The sequence below is a fragment of the Fundulus heteroclitus genome, chromosome 24 (genome assembly GCF_011125445.2).
Source record: "Fundulus heteroclitus isolate FHET01 chromosome 24, MU-UCD_Fhet_4.1, whole genome shotgun sequence".
NCBI classification, from domain to species: domain Eukaryota; kingdom Metazoa; phylum Chordata; class Actinopteri; order Cyprinodontiformes; family Fundulidae; genus Fundulus; species Fundulus heteroclitus.
In genome coordinates, this window is record NC_046384.1 from 18,441,087 (window position 1) to 18,468,845 (window position 27,759).

The 27,759-nt window shown below is 40.6% G+C and overlaps 1 protein-coding gene across 1 annotated transcript in view; it reads right to left on the reverse strand.

Moving 5' to 3' along the window:
* zranb3 (zinc finger, RAN-binding domain containing 3) overlaps positions 1-27,759 on the reverse strand; it is a 121,130-nt gene that overhangs the window by 58,614 nt on the left and 34,757 nt on the right. The window contains exons 9-14 of the mRNA XM_021321089.2: positions 24,863-24,982; positions 17,254-17,373; positions 16,772-16,951; positions 16,415-16,588; positions 13,876-14,299; positions 383-601 (exon numbers count right to left, since the gene is read on the reverse strand). Of these exons, the coding sequence (XP_021176764.2) occupies positions 383-601; positions 13,876-14,299; positions 16,415-16,588; positions 16,772-16,951; positions 17,254-17,373; positions 24,863-24,982 (1,237 nt within the window). The remainder of the gene's footprint in view (positions 1-382; positions 602-13,875; positions 14,300-16,414; positions 16,589-16,771; positions 16,952-17,253; positions 17,374-24,862; positions 24,983-27,759) is intronic.

Sequence of the window (27,759 nt, forward strand, 5' to 3'; positions counted from 1 at the left end):
AGTGGCTTTTATGTAATTAGCCCTCACTCAACTTTATTAAAAAAAGTAGCTAATCACAAGCTTGTCGGCCTGCCGAACAGGGACAGGACGTGAAATCTTGTCCGTGTTGTAATTTGGCGCTCCCTTGCAGGTCAGCTGAGAGTAGTGGGGTTTTACTCAATATCTCCTGCAGCCTCCTAATTTCCAGTGAAGAAATAGCTTCTATCTCCAACTAGATGCGACAAGGAAATAAGAATAATAATGCCAAGCCCCATATGGAATGAGATATAGTCCCTTATTGGTTGGCGTGATGATATTAAACAGCATTATATGTGCAGGTGACAGTGTGGCACCAGCCAATTTCCCTAGATATGAGAAGGAAGAGATTGCAGGTGGGATTTACCCTCTGTGTGGTCAGGGGAGAGGCAGCCGCCGCTGCCAGCCATGTTGTCGCCTCCTTCCATTGCTGATTGTTTGCCTTTGGGCCAACACTTATCCTTTTCTTCTGCTTCTTCCAGCGTCTGTTTGTCTTTCAGAAGCTCCGGCTCGCTCTCAGAGCTGGAAAGGACGATGCACTCTTGGCCAGTGTGGGCCACGGGGGCTTGTGGAGACCTTGGTGACTCTGGGCCAGTAGAGAAAGAAAGAAAGAAAGAAAAGATGGCAATTACTCAGTTTAATTGCTTTTACAAAATATATGTGTAGAGTTGGCTTATTGGAGCACGAAGTAGTCGTAATTTCTAGGGATATCTAGTCTTAAGAGAATTACTCCACTGTGAGGCAGAAAAAGGAAAGAATGAACACCTGCCACCCTCCTTTCACCGACTCTTGTATCAAACTGCCAATACCATTTGCTGAGCGAGCGGATTATGCTCTCGTCCCATTGTTTTGCTAATTGCTCACCAGTGTCATGTGCAATCAAACCCAAAACAACGATAATTGTCAGCAATTGCTGCATCTGTACATGGCTGCAGCCAAGGGCAGACAACAGGATTGTCACAGCTGATAGGGGCTCAATGCCAGGGGTAGATCCGACTGTAAATAGCAGCTTACTGCACCGCAGAGACGCTTTCAACAAATTACATTACTTTTAACACTAGGGTTAAAACAGAAAAAAACCTCTACTGTCATCCTATTCTAGGGTTGGCCTGCTGGAGAATATGCTAATAACTTGTCCTCAACCTTTTCTTCAAGCTACTCACCAATTATGGTTTCTGTGCAATTATTGCAGCTGTAATAATCATCTTTATTTGTCATCGCAACATATATTCCAATGAAACGTGCCCTCTGCATTTAACCCATCCCTCCCAGAGAGCAGTGGGCTGCCGCTGTGAGGCGCCCGGGAGATAGATGGGATTTTTTTAACTGGGAGGGCGGGAATGGACGGACTGAGCTGTCAGCAAATGATTTCAATTCAGGTATTTTGATTAATTTGTGCTTCAGCGGTGATCAAGTAGCTACTTTCATAATAGCATATGGGTAAATAGTATGAATTAAAAAGCCATTCTAGAAGGATCAAGTAGTTACTTTCGTAATAGCATATGGGTAAATAGTATGAACTAAAAAGCCATTCTACAAGTATTTGAAATCACGTATAAACAATGGACATTAGCTACTTTTACATGGACAAAGATAATTGGAATAAAAATGTGTCATGTAACTGAGTAAAAGGTTAGCCTCGAAAAACGTTTTGCCGCAGTCTGTATTTGACTAAAGTAGAGTTAAATGCATGTCCACATTCAAATGGTCGTATATGGGTCTTAAATATTTAGGTGTGTTTGTTGTTAGCTTAAAAATCTGTTTAGACCAGGGGTGTCCAAACGCTTTGGCACGTGGGCCGAAATTCTCAACTCAAAAGTACTCGAATGGACAATAATAAAAAAATAACCCAAAAATGTGATTTTTTTCCACCCTAGCTTTACAAAATATAACTTTAATTAAACAAATTATTCAGATTTTCTGAAGGAAAAGGATATTAAATCCCCGTAGATTTACATTTGCTCTGTTAAAAGATGGTCACCCAGTTAGCTAATTATGTTAGACTGGATTGAAAAACAAAAAACTAAATTTTTTTGCTCTAGCAATATGAGAACAGGATTTGGGCCGTTATTTATTAGAAAACAATTGCTTTTTTTGCCAATTTTAATAAAGAGTTTGAAAAAAAAAAAACAGCTTTTAATGCACAAAAGTTTGGGGGTGGGGGTTATGAAGATGGAGGTTTGAAGTGCCCACATTTTCAAATGTACTAATATGTTGCTTAATTTAGTTTCTTGGCAGAGATGTTTGATATGGACACTCCTTCATGGCTCAAAATTGAAACAATAGATGAAAGAGGAGACATCAATACATGTATTGTATTAATGTGAAAAACAAATTATCAAAACTGCAACTGATAATCCTTTAATCATCCAAATTTGGTATAAGCTTTGTGAAATGTTTAAATTAGAAGGCCTTCTTTCCCTGAATGCCCCTTTATGGGGAAATGGACTGCTACCAAAGATCTTTCAGATAGGCATCTTTGGATCTTGGCAGGAGAAAGGTATTAGCAGATTAGAACACAGCTATAAAAATGGAGTATTTATGTCCCTAGAACTGTTAAAAGAGAAGTTTAAGCTGACAAAGATTTCCTTAACTATCTCCAGATTAAGTGACTTTATTAGAACCAATCAAAAAGTTACCTCCCATGTCTCCGGTCAAATATATGTGTCATGGCGGCCTGCCATTATTCAGAACTATCTCAAGGGCCCTCATGTTGACTTTAACAATAACATATTGACAGTTCGAGAATTAGATGGGAGAGGAACCTTGGAATATCTATCGGGAAGCAGTTATGGAAAAATGTATGCAGAGAAGGCGCCATCTTTATCCTAAAAGCTGGATATACGCCGATACAATTCCATTTTTTGCATCAGCTCTATATCACCCCACATAAATATAACTCTAATATACCCCTCTTTGTTTTAGAAGTGCTGTGGCAGAAGGAAAACGCTGGAAAACCTTCCAGCACACTGGATTGACTGACCTCCCTGTACTCGAGCGGACCTCGACAGGGTTCTATGAACAGCAGTGATACTATCTGTCTCTCACTGTTTCTCTGATTCCTATATATCTATATTTAATCCGTAGGGACCCCACCTATGTCAAGGCTTGTAAATGTATTTTATTTCAGGTATGTCTTACTATTTAAGGGACATTGTTCTTGTTCCTGAGCTGAGTATGTCTTATCAGTTAACAATTGTAATTTTGTTCATGAAAATTTCAAAATAAAGTATTTTTAAAAAATGCGTAAACAAGCCAATCAGAATATTGTCATTGGATTAAGCTCAATCAGAATGAAATTATAATCCAAAAGAGAGGGGTGGTTTATGCCAATTGATAACGTGATCAACATGCATATAAATGCTTGTCAGGCTCAAGTTATTACGAATGTGCGACCAACGTAAACGCTGCATACTGTATTTCTGCATTGTTGAGTGCCGGAAATACGGAAGCAAAACTGTCGAGGCTCCAGATACAACCATTCAATTCTAAACATTAAAAGAGCTCAAAATTGTTATTTATTCAGCAACATTTCAACCGTAATTAGAACCTCGTGCAAGTCTAGCCTGGGCGACAAATTAACTAGTAATACTGTGTATGGTTTATATACAATCGGATTGTATATAAACCATACAATCCGATTGTTTTTTTTAATCTGAATACATTTCAATCCGATTGTGAATGTTGTGCATGTAAACATAGCTACTGTTGAACAAAGACTACACAGGATCAGCACCGACCATACATTTCAAAACTGCCATTTGTCTGGAATACCAATTACCCACCAAAACGTAATGTCCTATGAACTCAGAAGTGTAAACAACATATTAACATAAATCAAAATAAGTAAGTATAAGCTACTGTAAATAAAACTCTGATTTTAAATTACAGGAGAGGTAATATTAGGAATTCCCCACATCGTAGCCAAACAAATTTACTTTCTTTTACATCCTTTGACTTTGTTTTAGAACGAAGGATGTAATAACATCTCTCCTGCTTTCCTCTTCTCCCGTTTTTAAATAGCTGGTCTATACTCTCTGCTGTCTTAAGTGTTTAGAGCAGTAAAACACCATCAGTATCTATATTAAATGCGGCCAGTGATAGCCTACTTCCCGTGCCATGCTTTATTGAACGTTACTGTCTGGTCTTTGAGCACCTATTTAGCAAAACTTTAGGGATCCTGCAGTCTGCCACTGCTGTGGCTCTGCCCTGCAGATCCACTATAGACTGACTAAGGCCTGCTTCAGTGTCACCAGGAATTATGAGCTGGTCAGGAGGATAATGTTGCCATTTTAAAACCTTATGATTTCACTCAACATTTGCTTATTAAAATAGGATTACACATTCACTTCCAGCCTATAGAGGTTTTTATTTTGCATTACTTCAGGTAAGAGCAAATGTCATAATGTCGCAGTAGATAGGCTCGTCACCATTACAAAATGATAATCTTCCATATCTGGGAAAGTCAGCAGGTAACAGGTGTAGCATTACTACTGACTTATTTGTTTCTTCAGTTAGATATAAGTGGTCTTCTCTATTGTTGGCTTATTTAGCAAAATAAAAAGCCTCTCGAAACAGAAACTATACCTTAACATGTTTAATCTAACAAGGCAGAGGGAAGTTTACATCTTTAGTACTGGATTCTCACACATAAATCAATCCGAGACGTGTAAGAACAGGAAATTAAGAGCTACGATCATCACTTACAGCATGTAACCATTACATAGAACCAAATGTGTACACCCCTGCAAAGGGGTGTACCATATGACCTCAGTGTTCCTCGCATGACATTGGTGGAGAACATCACACTATATCCTGCAAATGACTAGGCTGATTCCTTCTCCATAATCAGTCTGTGATGACCTATCCAAACATGTCAGCCTCTGAGTCCTTAGTGTCCGTGAGTTATCAGTTGTCTCCCCGTTAACTGCTTTCTGCAGCTATTATCTCATAATCATTTTCTTTCTTTATTGAAGTGCAATCACCTAACCTACACTGTCAGACACAGGTGCAGCAACCAGTTCCTCTTCAGGACCCAGGGAAGTGGGCCTCATGTGATGACATTTACACTGAAAGTCAGAACCCCAAAGTTGAGGGCTCCCAGCCGTACAAACGTACAAAAATAAAAATGTAACAAGAGTAGCATGAATTCTGCGTCAGGCTGGTGAGATTAATCTGACTTTCCGACATGGAGATCGGACTTCACAGGGGCCTCTGACTTCTATCATGGAAATTTAGGTGCTCTGCAAAATTCTGTTCTCCTGACTTCTTTAGGTTTGGGTATGGGTCCTGGGGTCAGTGTGGGTAGCAGACTGCTGAGGAGAATCCGCAACAGCGCTTCCTACAACGCCAGTGTTGTGTGAGCAAAGGAACAGATTTGGGACATCTCCGGCATTTGTGTGGAAGTTGAACGCAATGCATATGTCTGCCACTCAGTGAAAATAGCATCTCGATATTTTTAGGCTGAATGCCGATACACAATATTTATCTTGATATGGTTTTCTCTTCATTAAGTAATTATAAAAAGGCATCTCTGAATCAAAACTTTACCCCAAATTTCTCACAGGCACATTTTAAACAAACAGCTGTAGATAAATATGGGAAAGCTAAAAAACATCTTACTGAAAAACACAATTTTTCAGTACAGGCACATTTTACACAAACAGCTGTAGATAAATATGGGAAAGCTGAAAAACAACCTACTGAAAAACACAAAGTATAAATATAATTCACCATACCATCTCATTATCAAGGATATAGTCTCATCTTATATCTCTTTTCAAAAGAATCTCGCTATTTTTTAAATCTTATGTTTCCCAGCCCTAGAGTCATGTCCCTCCCCTCCTCAGTGCCATCTACGTGCATGGCAGCAAAGCATTCTGGGAATAAGGGTCTTGTTCAGGCAGCCAAAATGTCAATCTGTGGGATTCAAACTGGGGAACTTGCAGCATTCCCAGGACACAAGCACCCAGTTTTAAGCACTAGGCCACCACTCCCCCATAGTGTTCCCTCTTTATACCCCTCTGTTATAGAAGGTACTCCTTTTTTTCTCTGTTGGTTTACTGAGCGAATCAATAAATATTAATAAATAGAAAAATACAATTAAATGCAGGGACTGTGTACAGTTTGGTAATTATTTTGAGCTATATTGAGTAAAAGTTTTAGAAACTTAACTCTAAATCAGGATAGAATTCCTCCTCAAATTACTTTAAAGATATTACAGTGTTTTTTGTATTTTTTTTTCTTTCAAACAAAAAGAACTGCTAGTTCAGTGCTTTTGTGTTGATTAGTGTTTCTGTCCTGGACAGAGCTACGTCCTGGTAAGAGAGACCAAAGCTCAGGGTTTTCCCATAGAAAGTACACCTGGCCCTGTGCTTTTTTCTCTGTTCCATCAACTCTCTCCCTGCCAGGTTCTGCTGGTTTTTTTCTTACTGTAAAAAGGAAGTTGTTGATTTCCACCATTAGAGCAAGCTTGTTCAGCAATTGCTGCCAAATCAAGACAGGTTCAACCATCTCAGCTTCCTTAGATAAATCTACTTAACTGGTATTTAATAACCTCCAAAGTTGACTCTATTCTGTACAATTTATTGAATTGCACTGCTTGTAATTGGATCTGAATCTGACTAAATGACTAGATTGTACTGCAATGAAATAGATTATTTATAACTGGAAATTAACTGACCAGTTTGCCTTGTAAAGTGTATTGTCAAGCAGTATTATTTTATATAAACCTGATTTAAATTTATTTTAACAAGAGCTTAAGTAGTTTTTTACACTGACGTTTATTTTCAGTGCAGATTTAAGAGAGCAGCTGCTTTAAGAAAAGAGCACAAATATTTATGGCCCACTGCAAATGTCACAGTCTGAGGAGAACTTTAAAAAAAAAAAAAAAAAAAAAACAAGACTGCACGATTTCTGGTCCCTATCGCTGCTGGTTATATTTAAATCACATCCTTTCACAATATTTGTCAAACTCGAGGTGTGAAATCTAACAAGACAGTAAGTTGTGAGACTGGAGGACGGGAGGGCTAATTAGTGATCTTGCCTCTCTGTGGCTTGTTTCTTCAAAAGGCCAGTTCTCGTCGGCTTCCTCAAATGTCACAGCGAGTCTCCGGGCTCCTGGCCCCGCAGCTAGCCCCCTCCACTAACAAGCTGACTGAGGCCACAGAGAGACGGCTCAATTTGTGTTAAGTTATCCCCGACGAGGAAGACGTTAGTGGCGAAATCCTGTGGGTGCCGGCCTCCGTGTTTTCCCACCCATTAGGACCCCCATTATGCTTGAAGTGGGTTGATAAGGTTGTAGAATTGACTCTCAGAACCAGGGACACAATACACTCCACTCACACCAAATCACAACAACCTACGCGGGAGACAAACAGGAAATTCTCTGTCTGCAGCTCATTACAAAGAAGTATCGACAGAAGAAAGTAGCTGGTCCGGATAAAGACTTCGTTAAAGCGTAAAAGTCACAACATACATATGTAGAAACATTCGTGTTGGGGTAGGAGTGCGCGCTGAGTGGCGTGAAGAGCCAGGAGATAACCGAATTACCCTCTTCCCTCTATCCGTCTCTCAACAGTAGGTGCTGAGGGACAAATAGTGAAAGAGCTGAAGGGCTAAAGTGAGCCCGGGTTCCTGGCCTTGAGAGCTGCAAAAACAGGATCCGGGCCGACTGAAGAGGAAAATGGTTCTGCTCGGGCTGTCTGCCGCAAATAAATACAGGAAATGGTTCATACCGGCCCGACTGTCACACGACGAAGGTGAGGTAACAATCTGTGACAGTTTGATTAAAAAAACTGATTCCTCACCAAGCAGCCCTACAGGGATACAATTTGTACACGGTTATTATAGGATATTATTGTTCCACACCTGTTCTAAAGGTAGGTCACCATTCTTGCAGCACAGATCCATTGTAGGGTTAAATATGAGGTTAGATTGAAAAACAAATGACCTTTAGAATCTATTTGATAATGGAATGCAATATATGTCTTCATGCACCAATTAAAAAAAAATAAAACACAGAAGCTAAAGTATAAGGAATTCATGTCTATTTTCTGCAATTTTTTTAATTAATTCCAAGGAAAATGCACAAAACCCTATTTTAATGCCATAAAAAGTCTTAGTGTGGGAGTATAAGGTGATATTAGCAGCTCTTCACTGCAGCTAAGACAACTTGACATTTGCCCATAAGTCAGCTCATAAGTCTTTCTTATTAAATTTCACTAAGCATCCAGGCAGGGTTATGTAGTACTGTGAAAAAGTCTTGAATTATACTTTATTTCTCTATATTTTGCTCTTATGCAGCTAGAGGTTCATGGAGTCTTTCAAACTGACCGTGATCAACCCTTTTTCCAGGTATTTTGAACGTCTTTTGAAAGTCTTCTTCCACTCATTTCCAGTTTAATGGCTGATCTTTTTCCAAGGCATTGAAAACTGGCAAGTTAAACCTCATGCATACGGTTAAAGCTACGGGCATAAGTCTAGCACCACATTTGACCTCCTTCTTGCTGTGATGGTGGAAATTATTAAAACTATTTGCTCTTCTGGTTTGGACCTGGCTTTTAAGCACAGTCCGTGTGTTTTCAAAAGGGTTGCGGTCGAAGCTTTGGAAAGCAGGACGTTTAAGGGCGGTTTAGATTTAGTCCTTTCAAAACCAGTTTTGATTTGTGTTTTGGACCATTATCCAGCTGGCACATCCAAACTGTTTTTGCTATTGATAATGAGGTGAAGTTTAAGATTTTGGAAACCGTTCTTCATTATGACGTCCCTTTTATGCATTGAGACAGTCTCTGTGGCAGCAAAACAGCCCCTTAGCATGATACTGCCATCACCCAGCTTAAGTCAACTCAACTCAATAAAATTTTATTTATATAGCGCCAATTCATGAAACATGTCATCTCAAGGAACTCTCCAAAGTCAAATTCAATCAGATTATACAGAATGGGTCAGAAAATTTCCTGTCTTAACAATTGGTTCAGTATTCCTAGGTCCAAAAGTCTCACCCTTGACATCTCTAGCCATATTTTTGCCACTCTATGTCTTTATCTTGTTTGATCAAAACTTTTCTCCAGAAGATATCTGACTTGTCCATCTGCGTACCAGTAAATATGACCTGAGCTTATCCAAAAAAGTTAAAAGTTTCAGTACACGTGCCGATTGGTCTCCCCAAAAACATTGCTAGTGCCATTGTTAGCCTGGATCACAGAGAAATGTTTGCTCATTTGCAGGAAGGAGAGATTTGTCCTGAAACTGACTGGGCATCAGACTTAACGCTGGAGCTGTAATCTGAGGCCTCCTCCTCTGTCAAGAGTTACTTTTTTTTCTGGTTGGACATAAATTGCTTCCTTCACTCCTCCCTAAATGTTCATATTCTGTCCCTTGTCTTTGAGGTGTAGGTGCACTGCTGAGTCTTGTCCTGAGGAGCTGACTGTCCTGTACTTAGCCTGGGAATTTTGTCCTTAGGATGAAGCAACCTCTGTCTGAGAGTTCTGTTCAGTCCGAAATACATTGAGATTATGTGCTAGGAGGAAATCCTTCTGAATTTCTCCGATGTTCTATCATCAATGAGAAGGCTAATGTTTTTTAGCTTTAGTTCTCTCCCTTGTTCTGTTCAGATGTGTCTCCTGGATTTCTTCGCTGCCTTAGACAAAAGCCCAGTTAGGATATCAATGACTTTTTGTCCTGGAGGACACAGGATGAGGTGTTGATTTTTGAGCGGGGGCTTCTTTCTTGCTCCGTACCCATTCAATCGATCCTCGTGATGATGTTCCAGCAGTTTCCTGATTTAATCAGACTCGCGTCGTGGTGGTTCCAGTATTGTTTCTTAACATCCCTTTCTTTTAACTCAGGATGACAGGGAGCCTCAGATGATAGGAACTTGAATACCGTTAAATACTTTTACAGGACAAAAAAACACTAAACACATCAAAACTGGTTTAGGAATGGATACAATATTTTAACATTAAGGATCTGCACAGTAAAAACCTTATGCTGAAGATTGGTGAAATGGGACTAAATGTCAGGTCTTTGCCAAGAAAGCAATTTCTTTAAATGGATTTTACAAGTTTTACCCATCAGAATTATTGCAGGGCCTTTTAGACGGCCACAAAAGTGTGTGCAAGAGGTGCAATGTGCAAAATGACCGTTACCTATATTAGTTTATAGATTTATAGAAATATTATTTATAGATTTGACTCTCCATGTATAAATCCGACCATTTGGGGATAACAAAAATCCATAAGAAACTAAATCTTGCATCCAATTTTAGTTTCTTCTGACAATGTTTGTCCTCGACTTTTTTAAACTTTTCCTCAGAACTGATGAAGACTTCATACAAGAAAGTTTAGCTTCTTGGAAGCACAGTATAAAGAGTTGGAGGTGGTTTAAAACAAAGTACTGTATAAAAGCAGATTGAAGTCATGCTTCCAAACTATTTTTCCAGTAATCCCTTCGCTAAATTTGGGGCAGCAGGATTTTGTTGGAAATTCGGCATATGCCACTGAACAAAGACACTTCTGGCCATGTTTTAGTCTTGGCATTAATGGAATGTCTGGCATTTGCAAGGGATGGTATGAATTAAATGGAACAATGGAGCACGTTTTAAAAAAAAAGGACCAGCTGGTCATTTAAATTGAATATCATTAATTAAACCAACATAAGGAGTGAAAAACTTATTAAAAAGCTCTAAGCATATGCATTTTTGGAAAGGAGTGAAATTAAGCAAGACATGTGGTGACAGCTAGCAACACTGCTATAAAAAAAAGACATTTACTCACATTTCTTCTATTTTTGGACCCACAGATTCTTTTACCCAAAGTAAGACTGTTCTTTTTTTTTAATCATGAATCTCTCCTGTTGGATGTCTAATTATGAACTGTGACCTTAACCGCGGTAGTCGACTCGTGAAGTGCTTTTTTTGGGTTATTTTGCGACCTCCTGGATGAATTGTCGATGTGCTTTTGGAGTAATCTTGGCTGGCCGGCCTGATTTTCCAGTCCCAGTGAAGTTTTAATCAGTGGGACAATTACTCACACTCATAGGTTAGTTTGGATAGTTTTGAGTTTGTTAATAAATTAAATCATTTGAAAACAGCTTTTTATATCACGGCGCTGTTTATCACACTAATACATGTGTGCAGTGGCTAGTTTTTTTCCACACTGCATGTCTAAAGCTTTACACATAATGCCTAATAAATGTCCAAATGTTACATATTTCCTTGACAAAAGGAACATGGGCAGACAAAATGAGGGCTTCGCTTGTTTCCTTCTGTGAATGGGTGCTTCTTGGTAATGATGTCTCAAAAATCTGTCAGAGGTAACCAGGATTCCTTATTTTTAAACTTAATGCCTCGATATCCTTGTATCAAATGACAGCATTCTGTGATTCACACTCTCCCTGCTCTCTGCGCAGTCACACCAAAAAAAAAAAAAAAAAAATGTTGCTCTTGAAGGGATAACATTTCTCATGTCACATCACAGGCTTCCACATGATTATTTTCTTACATCTCCGAGAGCTGAGAATTTCAGTGGCAAGCTGAGAGATATCTCCATAAATACAGTTGTTATTTTCCAGCACAGTCTGTCATTTACAAATTTAGCAGGTTGTTAAATTCCCCGTCTAGCAAGCTGACACAGCCCGCTGCTGTGAATGCAGAGTGGCGCTTGTGACAAAGAGGAGTGTGAATGCTGAATAGTTATCAAGCATCTGCTGCAGCTGAGTATGAAATGGGGCGGGATGGGAGGAGGGTGTTTTGTGTATCTGTGAGTGGGTGCGCGTTAAAGAAATTGGGAAAAAAAAAGAAAAACTTGAAAAATGGAGGTGCTGCATGTTTGTTCTCTGTTCACTTCAAGTGTGTAAGCTTCACTTCCTGCGGACCAAGCTATGAACAGACCTTCTGCTCATTCAATATTGCTATAAATTCAATATAGATCCTGCAATAGCGTCTAAAACACTTCAAAAGCATTAATGAACGGGAAAAAGACGAGACTTGAGCGTCACAGATGACTATTAATGTCAGTTTTGTGCAGAACGTAATATTAGCGAATTCTGTAGCCACAGATGAAAACAGTTGTTTATATCCAGTGTATGAAAAGGTATTTATTTTCACCGTCTGACAGTAAATTAGATAATTTAGTCGAACTTATTACAGCAATGGTGTCCTCACAGGTCTGCCTAAAATGTCAATCAGAAAAGCTGCAGCTGATCCAGAACGCTGCAGCCCGCACATCTGCTGGTCTATAAATCCCTGAATGGCGTAGCACCTAAATATATGAATGATGTGTTGTGGTATCGACCCACCAGACCACTTAGGTCTTCTGGTTCAGGTCTAGTCTGCAACCCCACAACCAGAACCAAACATGGAGAAGCGACATTCACTTCTGTTGCTCCACTAATCTAAAACAAACCCAGAAACCTGTAAAAAATACTGAAATCCTGAGTGTGAATCAAGGTTAGAAACCCTTTTGTTCAGAGATGCTTTTGGCTGAAAAGCATCTCTGAAACATCAGTCTTTTCAGTCTGTATCCAAGTTTTCTGGACTTTTCTTCATTATGCCTTTGCAATGTTCTCATGTAAAATACTTTGAATTCTCTTGAAGCTTAAATCTGCTGTACAAGTAACTTGCCTAAACAATACAATACGAGTTTCATCTGACCTCTGGGCATGTTTTTATGCTGCTTTTAGAATAATGTCCTTTACACATTATTAAATCCAATAAAAGAGGCTTTGAAGGAAGAGATTTGCTAATTTAAGACATACCAAAACATAACTTGAGAAAATTCTGGACATATTTAAGACTTTTTTAAAAGCCTAAAAATCAAGATTTTTTATTTATTTCAAAGACTTTTATAAGTTTTTAAGATTGCACAGACACTGTACACAATGTTTTGGGGGGGTATTTTGTAAAGTTGGAGGAAAATCATGCAGATTTTATTCAACATTTTTTTAAGCCTGCAGAAAATCCAGCACAACTCACTGACTTCAGAAGTCACCTAATTACTACAACAATATCCTTGATGAAGACAAAAAAAATACTATAAATAAATTCATACGAGTTGTCATCCTGATTGCACTCGTGGCAGGGATTTCATTTCAGTGTAAATAAATGTGCTGCGTATTTTGCTTTTTTATTGTAGAAGACAGCCCTCAAAACTCCAGGTAAAAGTTGGATTTTTTTTCAGCCTTAAGCATCAGGATTTTGAACCTCATTCAAGTTATGAATTTTTATTTTGTTTTAAAGTCACCTCTCAGCCGATTTGTGATGCTCCTCAGACATTTAAGGAGCACGAACCTGCAGTCTGCCAGGTCATAACGACTTCCCTCCCCCTGCTCTTCTGCAAGATACAATCATAGGCTGTCAGAGATAATACCCAGAGCCAGCTCAACTTTCCCCCAACTTTGTGTGAGGCGTTTGCAGCAGCAGCAGCAGCGGCCGCCTGCTTTCTCTCTCTCTCTCTGGGCTTGACAGGTGAGAATTATACTGTGTCCTCGTCATCTGCAGGAAGACAGAGAGACAGACAATACTACCCGAGCGGAGCTATTTCAGACGCTGGCAAGGCTGCCTCCATCTTTCGCTATATCGCGTCTCCATCTGGTGAAATCTGTAATGCTTTTCAAAAGTATTATGTCAACAGACTGCTCAGATTGATATTGACAGGGAGGAAAATAAAGCGCCGAATGGATTTTTGGGCTTCAGGTGCCTCGCTTTCGGCGAGAGACGGGGGCAGTGTTGTCCTTTTTTTCAAAAATCGAATCCGGTCGGGGTGGTTTGTGAATTAAAAGAGATTCTTCTCACAGACGGACACAATCAGCTGGGAGGGGTGGATCATACGATGGGTGTTTCACTCGCCTCTCTTGTCTCACCTGGTTTGATCCCAGGAGATGAGCGTGGGAACTCGCACATCTCGCAGAAGGGCAGCAGGCCGCTGTTGGAGTAGGTGCAGGCCCCGCAACTCCACGTCGACGGAGGATCCGGCTCTGGAAGCCTCCGGGGCACGAGCGAGCCGGGACTCCCCAGGGTCGGCCTCCGTCTCGCACCGAATCGGGGGCTCGGGCTGGACTTTGGCGTCCGAAGCCTCTTTAGCTGAGGGGAAAAATCCTGGTCGGGTTTAGCGAAGGATGGGGAGCTTTCAGAGTCCGCCACGCTGCCAGCCGGTTCTGCTTGTTCCACTGTCTCTGAGGACGTGGACAGAGACGATTCCACGTCGCCTGTTCTCTTCCTCTTCTTCTCCTTGCTGCCGCTGGGCGAGAAGAACGAGCGGATGTCGTGCTGCTTCTCTTTCTCAAACTAAAAAAACAACAACAGAAGCTCAGGTTAGACTCATCTCCATAGCAGAAGAGTATCAAGCACTCTTGTCAGTCACAAGGTAGTCACTTCATTTCTTCTGGTGAGGATGGACCCTGGCAACAGAAGGCCAGACTGAAAACTATCCGATGTCATCCAACAAACTGGATTCATTTCTAATAAACCTGATCACTTGTTCCCACATTACAAACTCAGCCTCTAACATATTTTATTATTTTTAATCTGACAGATTATTTTTAATCTGACAAATCAACACAAAGTATACTATATTTGTCAAGTGTTTTGCATAAAACATAATAGCATAGTGCCCAAAAAGTGTGGTGTACAATTGTATTCAGCCCCTATGAACCGAACCTCAAGCTTTAAGTCTTTTGGGGAATGTCTCCATCAGCCTTGACAAGGTCAGTCAAACAGTCTGCAGAGTGACTGAAGATCCATTTTCAAGTCTTGCAAACACTAAAGTTGGGTCTGGAGTTTTTCTAAACCGCTGTGATACAGTAAAGGCTGTAATCTAAACTCACCACTTGCAGTTCTGGCTGCATGTTTAGGGTCATATTTCTACTGCAAGGTGAAGGCCTGTCCCAGTCACTAGTCTCTTGTGTGCTCTAATAGATTTTCTTCAAGGATTGCCGTCTTTTTAGCTCCATCTATCGTTCCATCAGCTCTATCTTCCCTTTCTGTGCTGAAAAACCGCATCCTGACGGCATAATGCTGCCACCAACATGCTACATGGTGTGGACAGTCTGTTCAGGGTCTGGTGTTAGTTTTCTTCCACATTTGGCCTTTTGTGTTCATCCAGAAAGTTAAATCAATATCTCCCATGACAAGAGCGCCTTCTCCCCCATGTTTACTGTGTCCCCGACAGGGTTTATGGCAAACTACAAATATCTCATGGCTTTCTTCCTGTCACTCTGCCATAAAGGCCCGCTTTAAAGAGCGCATAATAGTTGTTCTGTCAACAGGTTCTCCTCCTTGAGCTGTAGATCTTTCACTCATCCAAACACAGCATGTTGTGGTCTATCATTTAAAACCCTATAGATATTTCAAAGTTTGTTCTTCTATATATTTCATACTTTTAGAACACAGTGTCTAGGTATAAATATATATTTTCCTACTATTCACAAAAAGATGCAACTATGTGTTGATTACACCAAACACTACCGCAAACAGGTTTATTGCTTGAATTAAAATCTAAATTAAATGGAGTGTGCCTATCTGTTCACATCAAAACGTTTTTGTATAATCCCAGCCTCTATTATTCAAAACCGCCCATTATTATCCTGGCAAACATGTTTATAAACTTCTATTGTTCTTCAATCCCTTCAGAAATATTCCTTTATTTTCTTTTCAGGTTAATTTATCAAGCGGGCATTTTCTTCTGTTTTTTTATGTCACTTGTATTAGTTTTTGTTGTATAAAAGCTTTTGACTACCTCGTCCTGTGGCTTAGCTGAAACTTGTCCCTCCAATTCAGCAGGCTTGTGTTTGGCTTTAGTAGAAAAATCTAAGCGTTTTATATCAACATTTGCTTAAAGATCAGCTGATATGCGCTTTGATACAATCAAATGGAGCCATCTAACCGTAGAATTGAAACCGTAAATGTTAAAAAACACACAAAGAACCCATATCTCCCAGTCTCAACCAACTAAACGGGCACAATTAATGTCGTTAAGTATTTGAACATCTTGAACCTCAACACATTTTGTCTTCTTCCAGCCACAAACGTCAGTGGATTTTATGTGATAGCCAAACACAACGTAGGGCATAATTGCAAAGTGGAAGGTAAAAGATTGTCTACACACAAAGAAGATGGATGGAAGTAAATAAAAGGCTATCCTGAAAGGTGTCCTGCTATTTCCTTTTAGTATTTAAGAGTTTTTCAGTTGTGTTTGTAGAGATTTTCAAAAACCGGTTCTCCTTTTCCTTCCGCTTCACAGTTATGCAAAAGTCTGTTTTGATGTAATAATGTGTGAAAATCTTCAAGGGATAATTGCGTTTTTGCAAGAGAGGGTACGAACAGGGAATTAACATTTACTGTAAATTAAAACGACTTCGCTTTGCAAACAGCGGCTCAGAGAAACTGTTTTAGAAAACTCACGTAGGTGAAGAAAATGTCATCCTTCACATTTCCTGTGTTTCCCTCCAGCGGTAGCACCATCTCACTAGGTGTCCAGGCACTGGAAAAGCTGAGGAACTCCCACTTGTCCTTGTCACCCTCATCAGCCTTCAGGTATTCTTTCCTGCCGTTCAGAGTGCTACCAGTAACAGTTTCCTGGAAGTCACACGACATTCTGCTTTATCCTGTTAGAGAGTGTCATTTCTCCCCCCTCTCTTTTAGCTGTATAATATTTTTTCTCAGTCACACATCACTCAAAGCAAACATGACACCAATGAAAGTTTCAGCAGCTTTGCATTAATTACTCCCAGCATGCTCCCGTAATGTCATCAGCGCTACCTTCCTGTTGAGCATGGACCACATGACGGTGTCAAAGGTGCCCTTGGCAATGAGGTAGTGCACGTTGACAGAGGACGTCTGCCCGATGCGGTGAGCACGATCTTCCGCCTGCTTCATGTGTCCCGGGTTCCAGTAGAGCTCGGCAAACACCACATGGCTGGCAGCGGTGAAGGTCAAACCCTAGACAGAACACACACACACAAGTTCCCTGCATGTTCTTAGAAAAAAAAGGCAGATTTCACTCAGCCAAAACTCCATCCTCAAATTCTCTGTAATTTAGAGAAAGTCTGTATAATACTTATCATCCAATTACCGTTTAAGCGCTCAAAGCAGCTACTTCTTCTGACTAGATTACCTTTAATTTGTCGCCACGTTGCATGCCTTGCTTGTCATTTACCACGCCTTACCTTTTACCTTTTTGGATGAAACGGGCAAAAATATAGGTTGAATTATGGTGCGGAATGAGGTTTTCATTCGAGTACCTGGCTGGCTGCCTGGATGCTGAGGATGGCTACTCGGGTTTCTGGTTCGCTCTGGAATTTGTGAACCAACTTGATTCGCTCTGATGAAGGCACACTGCCATCGATTCGGATGTAACCAGCCTGGTGGAGCAGAGGGGACACCGAAAGGGTTGGATTTGAAAAATATTATTCATATTTTAAAAATGTTCCGGATGAGTAACCCCATCACTGCAGCTCCAAACATTATTTGATCTAAAGCAGCAGCAACTACGATTTTTTTTTATCAACAATAAATGATAGGTAGCAAGTTGTTTGGGTAGCATACTATTCTTTCGTCAGTAAAGAGGAAACTTTAAACCAAGCTATGTTCTATTTACCTCAGAAGTTCAAACTCATATGGGAAATTATGTCAAACCTATTTTAATCATGTAACAATTGCAAGTCAAAAAAAAAAGGAAAACAATCAGATATGTTTACCGTTTTGCTACAAGCTAGCCTAACTGCTATAAGCAAAGCCAGCTGACTACAATGTATGTATTTCACTGCATGTTTTTGCCTTCAAACTGGAGAATAAACATGTTTTCAGATGGATGTATTGTTCGACAATTCATGCAACTTTCACAATGTTTCAAATGGGGCAGCCATATTAGTTACGGCCAAGTTAGAATTCCAACTTCGGGAGGCGGCCCGTTTTATTTTAAAGCTTGCAACTCCAGTTTCCGAGTACAAATAGATCAAACTGAAGAAATAAGTATGAATCATTTTGCAAATTCACCTTTTTATATCTTTGTAGTTTTGGTACTTTCACACTTTGGATGTACAAAATTGTGCCACATACCTCATGCATCAATTTGTACTAAATGATGAACATTTGGTGATTGCTTTGACGACCAATGATTAAAGATATATCTAATAGTTTGCACAGTGAACTGTAATGAAATGTAGTTATGTGACTCCAATATGGAAAACGTACCAGCAGGAGGTAGCTTGGGGTTACTTAGGTTCGAATCAATAGTCATAATGTGTCATTGTAATTAACGGTGAATTGGCCCAAACTGGGATCAAAACCAAAACAAATAAGGAACAAAGGGTAATACAAAGTTTTCATATCACAATGTACACTAAAATTACATTTTCCAACATTTATACACCTTTATGATCACTTGTCTTCCAAACGTACAAAAAAGCTGACTATAATGAAAAAATAACTAAAATACTTGTTAGTAAATATGAATTTAAGTACATGGCAACAGAAATACAAATTTGTGAAGGTCAAGCACTGAAGATCATAATAGTGAAAATGGATGATTTTTAAAAGAGAATAAGTGCTGGGTCCACACTCCATCCAACGATTGCTCAGATCCTACCAGGTCTTCTTCCTTTGTAAAACTGTGCATATATACATATTTCCACAAATTTTTTTTCGCAAAATATTTAAATTTATTTTCATTAACAGCAAAGTAGAACTGAAGTCTAATTCCTTGTTTGTGTGCACAAACTAAAGCTAATTCTGATTTAATGCTGTATTTACTTTTTATGTCTGATGCTTTTATTTGAATTTAATACTCACCAAAACATCTTAAGAACATTCCACAAAATACTTGTTAACCAATAATGCTCCTGAAAATGAATGGCATCAATGAAAACAGTATTATTCTGTTTGTCTAGTGCTAGCCTATATGCAACAGTTAGCTATTAGCTAGTGAAAATGTTTCAAGCTTTAACAACTAATTAGCGAGATAATATCCCCTTATCTTGAAAAAGAATAACAAAACTAGAAAAAAATATAGAAGCATAAAAGCATTACCTTTATTATAAAATTAACAAATATACACATCCAGAAAAACTAATACTGGTGCCATGTGGCATAGCTTATTAGCGTGTTAGCCAGATTTAAGCTGTATTTGAGAAAAAATGCTGAGTTGATTGTGTGTGCTTTTATATAATAAAACATAGTTTAACAGTGAAATAATTTGATAAAAGACAAAAAGGAGCTGCTAAGTTAAGTAGCCAAATCTAGAGTTTGCTTAATCTTGCCTGCAAGAATAATTCTTGCGGTATTTGTGCGTTCACAAACACGCGAGAATCCATCTTGTTCTGCTCCGACTTTAACCGTTCGTCTCTGAATTAAAAACGGTTCAGGCCAATCACGTTGCATTATTGTGGTTTAAGGCGGGACATACCGGTGCGATGAAAGCAAGAGCTGATGAGCCCACAGCAGAACTAGCATAAACATGCTAGCGCAGGAGGACGCACGCATAGCTGCTGCTATCACATCTGATTGGTCAGAATCCACGATTTCTTTAAAAGAACACCGGCAAGAAGTGCCTTGACTAGCTTAGCTTCTTGTGGTTTCTCATAACCCGAGCTGCTTACGTCTTAATTTGATACCGTGATTGGCTAAAACCAATCTCCCTCTGGTAGGCGGGAACAAGGTGTTGCTTCGTCCAATCAGGTCCGAGAGTTCTGCTGAATGTCCCTCCTTTCCCCAAACGGATTCAATTGGAGCAGTCCCAGATTGATAATGTGCAGAACGTAGAGCTCTACACATTATCATTCTGGCTGGCCAGGATAGAGTTTGCTAACATACTTGTTTCCTAATCTTTTCAGTACTGTTTTGTCAGATATATCTCTCTTGCCAGGCAGCAGAATGCTAATGTATAAGGTATGAATTTAAAGGTTTTCAGATGTAGTTGGTTGAGTGCCTTAATATCCAAACCTCCATTATAAATACAGTATAAAAGATTAGAAAAATAACTAGAGTAGATGAGAGAAGTAGGGTTATGTGCACTCCTCCCTGAATGTGATTATGTAGCATGAAAAGGCTGGGTTTCCATTTCTTCCAAGCTGCTACAGACTCGGAAAATAATAAAGGGTAGTATTTTATTACCTTGTATTCTAAGCAGTTTTGCGGGACATCTTTAAACGAACACATCGTGCAACACTGATTAAAGAGACCTTTAGTGATCCAGGTAAACAGAGAAAGGACAACTGAAAAAAAAAAATGCTGCCCGTCTAATTAAAACATGAACTTGACATTCTGCGAGGTACCACTGCACTATGGTGACTGCACTCTTTTAGTTTGGGTCCACCGGTCCTGTGGAGCAAAACAGTGGCCAACAGTAGGACGCTGTGCTCCTACTGCGCTGCTCCCGCATGTTAATGCAACTATGACTACATGAATACGACGGACGCCTGTTATACTTCTGGAACAATAAAATGTCAAACATGTTCACTCATTTCTAGGAAAGTTAGCTCCTCAAAGAGAGAAGAAAAAAATAATCACTTGTCAATCTGCTAATTGAATAAGGATGTTTATCTTTTGATGTATCCAACGCCTAAAGCACTTGAAGTTTGATAGAACGGCCACAGGTGAGACGCACTGGAGCATGGAAACGGTGACGTTATGGTCGTCTCTGCCAAGCTTCACATCTCCCAGCGTTGCTTGCCGTTCCTTTTTTTAGCTCATCACTGTTAATTGGTGAGCGCGAACACACCGCAGAGTGAGCGTCTCAAGGAGGAATGTGTTATCACACCTCGTGCCACCATATTACATTCGAATGACAACTTCTCGACCTCTGTTACACGCACAAACACACAACTTGAACTGCTTCACAGGTTGCTGACGCCAACCTAGGAGAATGCACGCTTGTAATCAGATGGGGAATTAAAAAAAAAAAAAACTTAAGAAGAAAAGTTTACTTCCTGAGAAAGATGGTAAATCAGGATGCAACTTACTTGAAGAATTTGGAGATTCTTATCAGGTGACATCGGTAATTTGTTAATTATTTAAATATTGTGCCCACATTTAATTATACACCTTGCAACTGACTTAAAAGCACAAGATTTTAATAATTCATGACGGCTAACATCTGCTGTCAGAACAAGCTCGACTTGTGAGCACAGACATCATTACTCTGTCAAAGTAAATCGCAACTATGACTCCGGTTTTGCTTTATAAACCCAGCGGGACTATGGATGAAAGAATAAAACTAAAACACGGGGCCAATTATGTCTGATAACCTAGAAAGGAAGTGAGAAATATAAATGCACTCTGCACGATTAGTATCTCCAGGTTACATTTAATAGGCAATGAAAGTCTCTGGAGCTGGAATGTTAAATGGAAATATGAAACTTAAGCCGTGAAAAACAGCCTGTGCTTTTGTTGCAAAGTGGATCGCACTGCCAGCGTAAAAACATAAATTCAACTCATTTGACAAACTCCGTGGAGGCTTCAGGAACCAAAACGGGCGCTTTCTTTCTCCCACATTACAGCAAACACATTGGATTAATAAATATTTACGTTGTCAGCATGTCAAAGTGAAAGCTGTATACTGTCACATACAGAGATTTAAAAACTTAATTATATGTGAAGAGTTCATAGTTGAATTCACCTATGGTGTGTGTCTGAAGATGGCAGCTGAAAAGGTTTTTTTTTAAAAACAGAAATTGGGTCTGCAGCTGGAATTTATTAGGGATTTTCTCTAATCAAAGCAGGGTCATTTAAGCTGGTGGAGTCGTTTGTGGTTGATTGCTTTTAAGCAGTTTCCAAGCTTTCAATAAGGTTAAGATCATTCAAAACCTTTGAACTGTGTTAGACTTTCAGCCATGTGGGAAGTCGATTTAAGGTAGTCCTCTTTCTTTCTTTGTTAATCAAACCTTGTTGTGTGAAACAAGCATGATGCTGCCATAGGCACGGTTTACAGTTTGCACAGTGTTGTTCGGTTTAAAAGCCTCGCCTTCTCCAAACACACTTCTGGTTACTGTGGCCAAACAGCTTAACTTTTGATTTGTCTGACCATAAATGCATCCCCCGAGGTAACAACTGGCCAATTATAGGTAGGTGGACGTTTTGTTGATCCTGAAGCAGGGGCATCTTTTTTAGTTATCATCCTCTCAATCCATGGTGATAATTGAGCTTTTAATGGACGGTAACACTGATGTGCCAGTGGAGACTGCAAACCTATAATTTTTAGCTGGTTCGGGTCAAATTCCGATACTTGGCAAAGTTGTGACACATCTAAAACTTGTCGTACTTGTATCTAGTTGTTTGAACTGATCATCTTTGAATCTGTGGTTACCAAAAAACAATTTGTGTAAACCTGCAACTCTTCATCGATATAACTTGAGTATTGTTAAATTTAGTGAGTTCCCTAAATCATGTTCACCATCAGACTTTAAAGGTATACTATGCAACCGGGGTTTATTTTCCAGCGAGGCTCCCCCCAGAGGGCGAAAGTAAAAGTGCACTGTCATAAAGATGCTCAGCTGTTCTGGTTTCTCCGTCAAGCCAGTCGCGGTTGTTTTGAGGTTAGCAGACAGGCGAACGCCACGAAAAGTCGAAAAAAACGGCAGTACAAACAATGACTAACAGTGAAAGTATGAACATGCACAGAGAGAGAGAGAAACCATTCCAATGTTACTTACAATCGCATCAGCAGAAACGCGAGGTCCGCGTCAGCCTTGCAGCCTTCTTTTTCTTTTAGCTCTCGCCATTTGGAAAAAGCTTGCCCGATGTTCACCTCTGTACGACTCCTCTCTCTGTCCAGAGCCCTTTTCCTCTTTCTTGCCTGCTCCGACATGGGCTTTCGCTGTTTTCTCACTGGTTCCGCCATGATAACTCCACAAATCTAGCAACGACCATGCCTTTCACTGGGGGCGTGTAGCAGTTCTCGCCGTAAAACAAGACCAACTCTCACGATGCACAGACTTCTGAGCCTGTGGGTGCGGGCCGAGGGCTCCTGCAAGTACGGTATTTCCCCCACAGACCACCAGGGCGGCCGAGAAAACCTTTGTTCAACCTGAAATGACTCATTTAATCATCCAAAACGGTATGGAGCACATTAATTAACTGAAAAATGTTGCATAGTAAGCCTTTAACAGGACTTGGTCTTCTTGAACGTTCAGCACAATGTGTTCATTTTAATGAATCTTCATGATTTCATTTGTTAATATAACAGACGTGCGTTCTGTCATGACTGATAAGAAAAGAAATTACAATATACAAAATGAGTGCCTGCTTTTTGACTGATATTTTTAACCACATTTTATATATGTAGTAAAACCTACAGCCATGCAGGTTCCTGTAACTCGCTGCAACCAATATTCCTAATGTACGATTTAAAACTCTGCCAAACTCTACACATAGTGAGAGTTGGCAAAAAAAGTAAAAATTAAGAAAAAGTAATACAGAACAAACAATGAAATGATTTGCCTGATACAATAAAAGAAACGCAACAAACGTGTCGGACTGCTGAAACCGAACCCCATCTTTGAAGAAAAAATAAATAATGACTGAAACTGTATTTGAAACCTTTGATAATTATGATGAGACTCCCAAACAGAAGTGTAGGTGTGTCTCTGTAATCAGTCGGGTATTGTGTTCGAAGCAGCAGGACAAGAACAGGCGGGCTGTGCTTTGGCATCCAGTGTCTGCGTTCAGATTAGAGCAACAAAATAAAAAAAAAAATACTGGTTGGGAGAGGTGACCTGGGTCGTGTGCGTGTGTTTTTGTTTCCTCTCCTGGCAGCTTGGCCAAATAGTATGAGGGATCTGGTTGTCTTGGAGTCATATTTGCTGATTTGAGTTCATGTCATGAAAGACCAAATCCGATTCGAGCAACCAAGTGGGATGGAGACGAGAATCACAAGCAGGCAAAGATGGCACCCGTGCCACATCATCATGTGCAGTAATAGAAACGTATGTTCATGAATTAGAGAGCTAGTCATAAAAATCCTCAAATCTAAAGCACAAGCTTCAAGAGTTAGCATCACATCACTTTTTTGTTTATTTTGTGTTTTTCCTGCGTCAAGCTAGTTGACTCTTGTGAAACACGACAAATTCTGACCACTGGTTAAACCAAAGTGATTACAAGTGACAAATACCAGAAAAAAAAAGATAATTAAAAATCAAAGTTAAATATAAACAAAAACATTGCGCAAGATACGACAAACTACATTGAAATACCAAATTTATCCCTACACTTCTCAGCTGCTGTAGAGCACGGGGGCATTTTTCTCTCAAAAAAAAAAAAAAAACCCAAGTGCACAGATTTTCAATTAGAGAGCAAGAGCCCTCATTTTCCCTCTCAGATTTTAAGGCTCTCCCACAAAATTCCTCTCCAACACTCAAAAAAAGTCTTGCTTGCTTAGAAATATACATCCTCTTTAAAAATGTTGGTCTACTGTCAGACTGAATGCCTCTAGCACAAATGTATATACTGAGCCTTCACCTTTGGTCCCTCTACTCATCCATTTCTCTAGAGTGAACTATATATGCCCAAACCTAAAGCCTCAAAGGAACCGGCGATGTCGAGGTCTACTGGGTGGGAACCATTACCGCACTGATAAACCTGTTTGCCCCAAAAGGGAGCGGAGAAAATCTTCCGCCCCACCGAGGAAGTTAAAGTGCAAGGCACAGGATTCAAACAGAAACAGAGTATTTTCGGGGCACCTAAACATGCTTTTGAAGAGGAGAATCACATATTTGTAAGTGAGGAAGCTTTGAGTGTTGGAGCAGAAATCTCAGCGAGAGTAGTGAAAATACAGAAAATGGATCCTAGTGTCTTTGTTGGAAAAGGTAAAGGTAACAGTGCGGTTGTTTCGGCGTATAAACCTTTGCCTGAGGTTACCTTGGCCTCGATGGCGGCTTCGGTGCAGGCTTGCAGCATGGTGAGGTGGTGGGCGAACACCAGGAACTTCAGCTGCTCTGCCTCCAGCATCATCTTAATGTAGTCCTTCACAGCGCCCGCCTGACCGCACACACACACACAGAGAAATAGACACGGATGAGAGAGGGCCACTGAATCCATCACGGCCACACAGCGGCAAGATCAGTAAAGAAGTCAATTAATCACCGCTGCATCCTTTCTGCGTGATCGATTCACTATTGAATGCCAGGGATCCTGACTTTAAAAGCAGCCGGCGAGCACGGCGACCCGGGCGCATTTGTCAGCTCGCAGATAGTGAGAGCAAATCGATAGCTCGCAACTTGGCAATATGATCGGTGCGCGCGCGTGTGTGTGCTCCTTTGATTACGGCGACAATAGCTACGAGACGATCCGCATATTGATGCCCGAACTATCAGAGAAAACTCACGTGTCGTTACTAAAATCAGGTGTTTCAGATATCAGAGGACGTTTTAAGGCTTTAAACACACCTGAAATAAAGCGAAGCGCCTATAGAGCTGCGGTGCCGGGGGGAAAGATGTGCAAAAGGGTTTGATATTTATAAATCAGCGGTTGCTTCTGGCAGCGAGCTGCAATGTAAACGGCATCTAAAGGTGGTTGAGAGGCCGCTGTTTGCTGCAGGAGACTTTTTTTTGCCTCTCCCACCGTCCTGCTCGCTGTAGGCGGTGGCACGTTAAGAGTCTCGTCCTTCACCAGCCGTATATGTCACAGTTCTAGTTGTTTAAAACTGTTTATCTATTATTCTGACTGTATTTAGGGGCAAGCTTTGAAACATAAACATAGCTTGCGTCTTGTAGCCCTTTCCCGCCTGACGGAGATTAACACGCGTGCGGTGAACTGGCTCAGAGAAAAAAAAAAAAAAAAGCTTCTCTTTGATTTACGTATTTCTATATGCTGGAATGGCATGTTCTCTTATCTTTCCCATTTTGACGCATCGGGTTATATTTATGCTCCAGGAAAAGCGAAAGCTCCTAGACCCTCTGCTCAAATATAAAAGTGTAAGTAAAAAACGCTTCTCCAGTCCCATTTATTTAGCATCTTTTGTTATGTATTCCAATCAGTATGCCACTGGTGATTTAAGCATAAACAATTATTTCCCTCCTCATTAAAGGCTGAAATTGGGCTGTTTCAATAAAAGGTTTGTTTATTTGAATTTTTTTTTTTTTTTTTAAACATCTTTAACGGGGCGCCGGTATATTCTGAGGCTGCTTTACATAACGGAGCGATCAGGACAACAATCTAGCTGACTGGGCTTATATTTAAGCAGGGATAGGATAATGGGGCCGCATTTGGAACATTTTCAGATTTTCTTGAAGGATTAAAAAAAAAAAAAAAAAAAAAAAAAAGTTCGGTCTGGTAACCTGTCAAAGTGTCAGCTGCAGTGCAAAAAATTAATGCAGTGACTTTCTTGAATTCGTCACTACTAAGTTGTTGGTTCTCTTCCTCCTTATGTAACATGGCTTTTTTTTTTTGTTACCTCTGTGGGTTTTGTTTTATTTATGAAGCGAGACAGCAACAACGCCTTAAAAAGATCAGAGTTCATATTTAACAGCCTATTGCTCGTTTCTTGTTTTGAAGCTCCTGACCTTGATTGACAGTGTGAAGCTAACCCCCTTCCTCCTCCCCCACCCCCCAAAAAGGAGACAAGGCAAAAAGCGAGGGAGTTAACTGTGCCCTGCAGATATCCGTATCTCTCCTGTCAGCATGTGTGTGTGTGTGTGTGTGTGTGTGTGTGTGGCCGTCATTGAGCATCCGGACTCAGCTCATTTAGGAGCTACCAGGCCCACCGGAGCGGCTGAGAATAGCACCAACTAGTGAGAAATATTGAGGTTTGATTTGAGTCTAACAGAGCACTTACGAGGCGCTTTTTTTGCCTCTGTGCTGTGGATGTAGCTCCTAAAATTCGTCCCCCCCCTCCAACCTGACAAGCCTCTGCAGCCGTCACACCTGCTCTGGCTGGGGAGAGAGAACCTCTGCTGATAATTAGCCGATGCGCCTGATAATGAATCTGTCCGCAAGGCCCGCCGACCCTGTTCTGATCAGAGGGGTCCTCATTACTGACGGGCTTGGCTTCGCCCGCTTCCTTTCCGCCGAGTTTAATTAGTGCATAAACTTCTCGGCTCTCTGATGCGGCCCGTTATCTTTGCTTTAAAGTCCGGCATCAGAGCTGTCCTCTCTGGGTAATTGGGAGCAGATGCTTGGCGGGTAAAAGCAACAAAAATACCCCAAAGGCGTTTGGCAGCTCTGTCGCCCGGCGGGACTGGGAGGCAGGCAGGGCCCACGATGCTCCTCGGAGCGACATACATGTGAGAACTTATCACACCACCCCGCCCCTCCATGATCCAAAAAAGGAAGCTCTCTTTTTTTTTTTTTTTCTCTCTCTCTAAAGTACCGAAAGTGTGCTTGACTCCGACAGGAAATGAGATTGGTCTGGGAGCGTTGGCTTTGAGGTGGATGTAATGAAAGGAGGGCCAGACTTAGGCTAAACTGAGCAGAAATCCAATCAGTAAACAACACCAAGTGCAAAAAAAAAAAAAAAAAAAAAAAAAAAAAAAAGATCCAAGCTTGGAGGCAGGCTGAGCGAGCAGCGTGTCAATGATTGCATTTGGTAGTTATCTCCGGTCTTTGTTAACCTCGGGGCGACGCTCCTCATGGCTGAGGGAGTTTGGCTAATTGAGAGGAATGCCAGCCCTCGAACGCGGGCAGATGGCGGGTTTATTCACCTACAAATACAAGAGACGGAGGAGATGCCTGTTGTCGGCGCTCCGTGATTAGCGCGGGGAGGAGGCGGATCAGACGGTGAAAGCTTTATTACGGCAGAAATGTTTCCTCTGAAGAAG